At 37.7% G+C, this 6,035-nt stretch overlaps 1 protein-coding gene across 1 annotated transcript in view; it reads right to left on the reverse strand.

Annotated features, from left to right (window-relative positions):
• Window positions 1-5,802, reverse strand: part of LOC125043930 (endothelin-converting enzyme homolog) — a 7,962-nt gene extending 2,160 nt beyond the window's left edge. Inside the window, exons 1-4 of the mRNA XM_047640312.1 lie at window positions 5,577-5,802; window positions 1,805-2,027; window positions 826-949; window positions 3-207 (exon numbers count right to left, since the gene is read on the reverse strand). Coding sequence (XP_047496268.1) covers window positions 3-207; window positions 826-949; window positions 1,805-2,011 — 536 coding nt within the window. The 5' untranslated portion in view covers window positions 2,012-2,027; window positions 5,577-5,802. The remainder of the gene's footprint in view (window positions 1-2; window positions 208-825; window positions 950-1,804; window positions 2,028-5,576) is intronic.
• Between the last annotated feature and the right edge of the window lie 233 nt (window positions 5,803-6,035).

Consider the following 6,035-nt stretch of genomic DNA (forward strand, 5'->3'; position numbering starts at 1 on the left):
ACCTTGTTGGAGAGTAATAGGCATTAACTGTTGGTGGTGACATATCCCAGCGTGTCTTATTAACTGGTTTAAAGAGACGCTTCAAATTCTCTCGGATGTTGAAGTTATTTACACGAACATTATTTTGAAAGAAATCATTTTCCATTATTTTCAGATTTTCATATTTTTCATCCAATTCTGTTGGGTTCAAAATGTATTCTGGATAACCTGCAAAAATAAGATTTGTTTTACTGAAGAGTAGACAATCCCTTGTCGTTACCAGTAATTTTATATATTCCTGTAAAATCATTCACAAGGTCTTTGCTGGAAAAGACATTCTTGAAAATATAAGCAATGAGTTGCAAAGCAGATTCTACAACATGATGAAAGTAAATTCACTGTAATGTAAATCATAAATAGCAAATTCAAAACTTTTTGAAAGCTTATTTTTATTTCAGCTATCATCTTAAGAGCCAAAATAGGCACAAATCTGGCTTCCCAGTACTATATTGTTCAAAACTGTCTGATATTACAAACCATTACTAGAGGTTATTCTACTTATAAATCTTTAAATGATAACAAAGTATATATGTCTACGCATTAGTCATGGGTTGTTACAGTTTATTTCACAATTTCATTTTAGATTTTAAACATTAGCAATCTTATTTGTCATGACATCATATACATGTGGAACAAAACCTACCCAGCCAACCTTTATTTTACATTCCACTAACTGTACTAGAAGTAGTGGTCCATTTATGATCATCCTAGGGCCATATTTGGCCTTCGATACTTCAAGGAACTTACATTTAACATTTATATATATATTTAGTCAAGAACACATACCAATCATTTCAGTTATGGCATCAACTTTTTCTATGGCTGCCGTTTTTGTCTCCTGATCCATCCATTTTAGAGACTGGAGACTTTCTTTGAAGGTTTTTCGAATTCTTAGAATCATGTCTTCTGCCTGAAATACAAAAAGTAGATTTATTATGACTTTATGAGGACCATCATATGTGGGGAGAGTGACAATCAGATAAATTGACATAAAAATATGTACTGCATATTTTCTCAAGTTTCTGATGTCATTTGTATATAAAACAAGATCACATACTAGCAAATTGATGCAAAGTTTATGTAAATATTTATTTTATTTCCCCCCAATAATAATAATAAAAATAATAATATTAATAATAATAATGATAATAACAATAACAATAATAATAATAGTATTAACAATAATAATAATAACAATAATAATAATAATAATAATAATAATAATAATAATAATAATAATAATAATAAAAATAATAATAATAATATGTGAGAAAATGGAAATAGGAAAGAAAATCAAAACTGAATTATTCAGATATATAAACTTGCTGAACTTACAGATCATAAAAAAAGTTCTACAATAAAAAATTAAAAAGGTTTTATAGAAAACTAAGAAACTATTCAGTATCATGTTCAATGCTCCTTTCTACAGCAAACTTATGAACCTGTTACTGGCAGCACAAAAGAAATTTGAATCACTAACTGGGTCTTCCGGGTTACCAGAAAGTAATAGAAATCTTTCATGCTGTGGAAACACCACACGAGACAATATGGGAACTTTCTTGCAATCTAATCCAAATGCAACAAAATAATAGTCCCTCATTTCCATGATAACGTTCAGCCAGGCCATAAACACTAATATTCTTATTAATTCTTCTTCCTCTGAAGGGCAGAGGATGATACACCAATTGTTAAAACATTTTGTAACAAACCATAAACTCACATATTTCCTGTAGTATCTTTCTGAAAATGAGACACTTTGACCTACCATGGCTTTTGAGCTTCCTTGGAATGCTTTCCGTACATACATGGCACCAAGAGCAGGACCAATTGCAGCATCTGTCGCAACTACACATTCTCTCCACAATTCTTCTGTTCCTGTCACCCCCATCTGGGCTTTTTCAAGGTCTTTTACAGCTTCTCGAAAGTCCTGGGACAGATAGCCTACAAAATTCTTTGCTACTTGCCACACCATGTAGTTGTGGAGGTTTCTGAGGAAAAAAAGGGAGGGCAATTTTGACTTACAACGTCCTTTGATAATGTGGCAACTGCTGGTCCATTTCTTCAGCAAATTTACTGAGTTTTAACCCTTTCACTGATTTGCTCAAGAAACATCCTCTTTGTGATATAAAATTTCCTAAATAACCTTTTTAGGAGATTTGAACATTTCTCCCAATAGCACATGTGCATACAGTTACTTGGCAGTAAAGCAAAAAATGTACTTTACAATATTCCTTATGTAAAAAATGCATTCATATTTCAAGTTAGTTGTATGCCTGGGAGACTCATTTCTTTTAGTTTTGACAACAATATTCCCCCTAATAAACAAGAGCAGGCTCTTGATAATCATCTGACAGTTATTTACTTTTATACATACATACATACATACATATATATATATATATATATATATATACATATGTACTCACATACACACACACACACACATATATACATATATATGTGTGTGTGTGTGTGTGTGTGTGTGTGTGTGTGTGTGTGTGTGTGTGTGTGTGTGTGTGTGTGTGTGTGTGTGTGTGTGTGTGTGTGTGTGTGTATGTGTGTATGTGTGTATGTGTGTATGTGTGTGTGTGTGTGTGTGTGTGTGTGTGTGTGTGTGTGTGTGTGTGTGTGTGTGTGTGTGTGTGTGTGTGTGTGTGTGTGTGTGTGTGTGTGTGTGTGTATGTATCCATATATATATGTATGTGTATATATATGTATGTATACACATATATATACATATGTACATATATATATATATATATATATATATATATATATATATATATATATTTCATACTCATTTTCCCAAATGCTTGTAGGGCAGCTTAGGTCGTGCTTGGTGTTGTGGCTGCCTAAGTAAGGTGAAACCATCTGAGGTCAGGTTTGATTGACAGCCCCAATATAGCCCATCTTGAGTTGCCAAATCCTAAGAATTGAAGTAGCAATTGTACTGCTTTTGCTTTACATTAATACATTTTCATATATATTGTTCCCTACAGCAAATGCTGTGTTCATGCACAGCCATGTTAGAATCCAGTGAATATTCTAGAATTATAAAAAAAATTACCTTATGGACATCAAACAGTGTGGATGTCGAACAGCATTCACACTTTATATTTTTATAATACCCTCAGATAAATTTCCAATTTTAGTATTTATTATGTGGATATAAGCAATCCCAAGAAAGTTCTAGCTTATATAGAACATGACTTTTAGTATGCAATAACTACTGAGATTTCACTTTTCAGGTCAGTCAAATATATTCTGGGGAGTGATTCACAACTGTTTTCTGTTATTTCAGTAAATATTTCCTTGGCATACTGTGTGTACAGGACAGTACATGTGCATGTGGGTTTGTGGGTTCACTGCATGTTAATAATCACAAGAAGTTACAGAAATCAGACAGCATTTTCTAGCCACCCTACTTTACATCTTTTTCTTCACTCTTGTAGTAAATCAGGATAGACTTCAACTCAAAAGTCTGTGCAAATCCAAGCATCTGGCATGAACAAACCAAAGTTCACTCTGGGTGAAACATGGCAAATAAAACTGCACAGCATATCATTACCAAGCAAGTGGAAATGAAGATTCCACTCAGTCTCCTTACCCCCCCCCCCCCCTCCTCTCCCCCACACCAGCATACAGCCCACTAATCAGATCTTAAAAATGAGGGAACAGGAGTGGCACAAAACATGGAAGGAGAGAGACACAAGCATCAGGTCTCTACAAACAGAAACTTGGTTTTCCTCAACAGTCTGACACAGCAACTGAAAAAGAAGGGAAAGGAACAAGGGCAGTACCAAAGTACCACATACAACATACTGAGGGAGTATCCAGGGGCTGTAAGCTACCTCAAGTTATCCCCACATTCCAAGTTATCATCACCACAATGGAAGAATGACTCATAAACAGGAGGCCCAGGGTGACTCATAACGTGGAAGTGAAAAATTTGCATGCACAACACAACAGTGAAATGTAAAGGCAACTCTTTCTGCACACCCACAAAATATGCTGTGGTGCTTAAAGCAGGCATCAAAAACTGAGTGGCATAATCCACATAAGATCACTGAGGAAGCCAAGGGTAGGAGAGCAGAAAGGGGAATTTATCAAAAGATACCCTGAAACCAATGTTTGGCAAGGATGAGGAAACTACATCCCAGAAAAGTCAAATACATATGAAGGAGAGAGGATACACCACCTAGGAATATCAACTTGGCAATGGAATGATTTGACAAAATGAAGAGGAAACAGCCACCTTAAGATTATATTACCCTGTGGAAGCAGTGTACAGTGAGGTATTAATATGGGCTACAGAGAGCCCAACAAGCCCTCCTGTATTAGTCCATCTCTGTGGAGTAACCAAGGGATTGCTATGGGGCCTAGCAGCCTGTAAGCATAGAGTGAGGGAGTGAAGCAGAAGCACAAGAAAACTTCTGCATGCAAGCTGGTGTCTGTGGTTCAGCCACACACTTGTCATGGATCCAGTAGGGGAATACCCCATGGAAGATACCACCTTCATGATGCTACAAAACAAAATGTAGGTCAATACACCTGGGAAGGCAAAAAATCCAAGCCTCTGCCCATGCATGATGTCCAACTGATGGCACCCCAAGAACACACCTGAGATTACAAAAAGGAGCCTGAAAAAAGCAGTAAGCATCCTTCCAACTTCATGAGCTTCCTGTATTCACCCCCAGTGCAAACCAGGGGAAGGAATATCATCTGAGAATACAAGAGAAAAAATGGGATTAATCCCAAAGATCACAGCAAAGGCATAAAGGACATATCTCTAAAAGCTGTCACTAAATCGATACAAACATTTACATGAACAAACTCATTTGCTAACAAAAGGAAAAAGGAATGACAAGAGTGAGAAATAAAGCAAGAGAACATCAGATCACAGGTGAACAACAGGCAGAAGACCAGGCACACAAGCTGGTAACTGTACACAATAAGCAACTGCATAGCATAAATGGACAGAAAGAGATGTCCTATATGCTGGTCCCATCACCTAGGAGAAACCAGAAAAAAACAGGTAATCTGAAGACCAGCAAAACAATAAGCAAGATGTTGCTATGTGGCTCACTCCCTGGAGGTGACAAAGGGTGAATGCTGCCCTGTTCAAGGATGATATAAGGCAAAGCAATAGCATCCCTCTTCCCCACCTACATCTGCAAAGAAACCTGCAGAACAAATCTGTCCCACTTTTGGCCACATCCCCCACATTTCTAAGATATCAAATGAGAGAGGACACAGGACAGTGATAACCACAGCAAACAAACTCATAACTATGTGAGCTGGAAGGCCTCATAAACACACACTATACCTCTTTTCCTCCTCCCTCGACACTATAAACAATTTGAGACAAGAGAAGAAACACCGGCAAGATAAAGTAGGAGGGGGAAAATCAAAATGACCTGCAACAGGAAGATGTATCCAACAAGGATAAACTGAACAAAAGGAAAGTGCAAAAGAATATGGAAACACAAGCTGCCAAAAGGAGAAGAAATAGAAGATAATCACAATGTAACACTCACCATCGAAAAACAGATGAAAAGTTCCACCTCACCAACACACCACACTGGAAAACACAGACACAGAAAAAAAAAATATTGGAGCTATGCCCATATGCTCTTCTACCTCCCTGGCATGGGTGAGAAGAGAAAGTTGGTGATGGGACTAGGACAAGTAGAAACTGAATTTCTTTCCACTGTCTTGGTAATGCTCTAGAATGGAGTTTCAGTTGCATAATGTTTCACACAGGTGAACTGTGGTCTGTTCAAGCCAGTTACTGGGATTCTTCAAGGCTTTTCCCTCCTCCCTCCCTCCCTCCCTCCCTCCCTCCCTCCCTCCCTCCCTCCCTCCCTCCCTCCCTCCCTCCCTCCCTCCCTCCCTCCCTCCCTCCCTCCTTCCATTCTTCCCTCCCTCCCCCTCTCCCTCCCTACCTCTCTTCCTCTCTCCCTCTCTCCCTCCCTCAGTTCTTATCAATTCCAACT

The sequence above is a fragment of the Penaeus chinensis genome, chromosome 34 (genome assembly GCF_019202785.1).
Source record: "Penaeus chinensis breed Huanghai No. 1 chromosome 34, ASM1920278v2, whole genome shotgun sequence".
Taxonomy (NCBI): domain Eukaryota; kingdom Metazoa; phylum Arthropoda; class Malacostraca; order Decapoda; family Penaeidae; genus Penaeus; species Penaeus chinensis.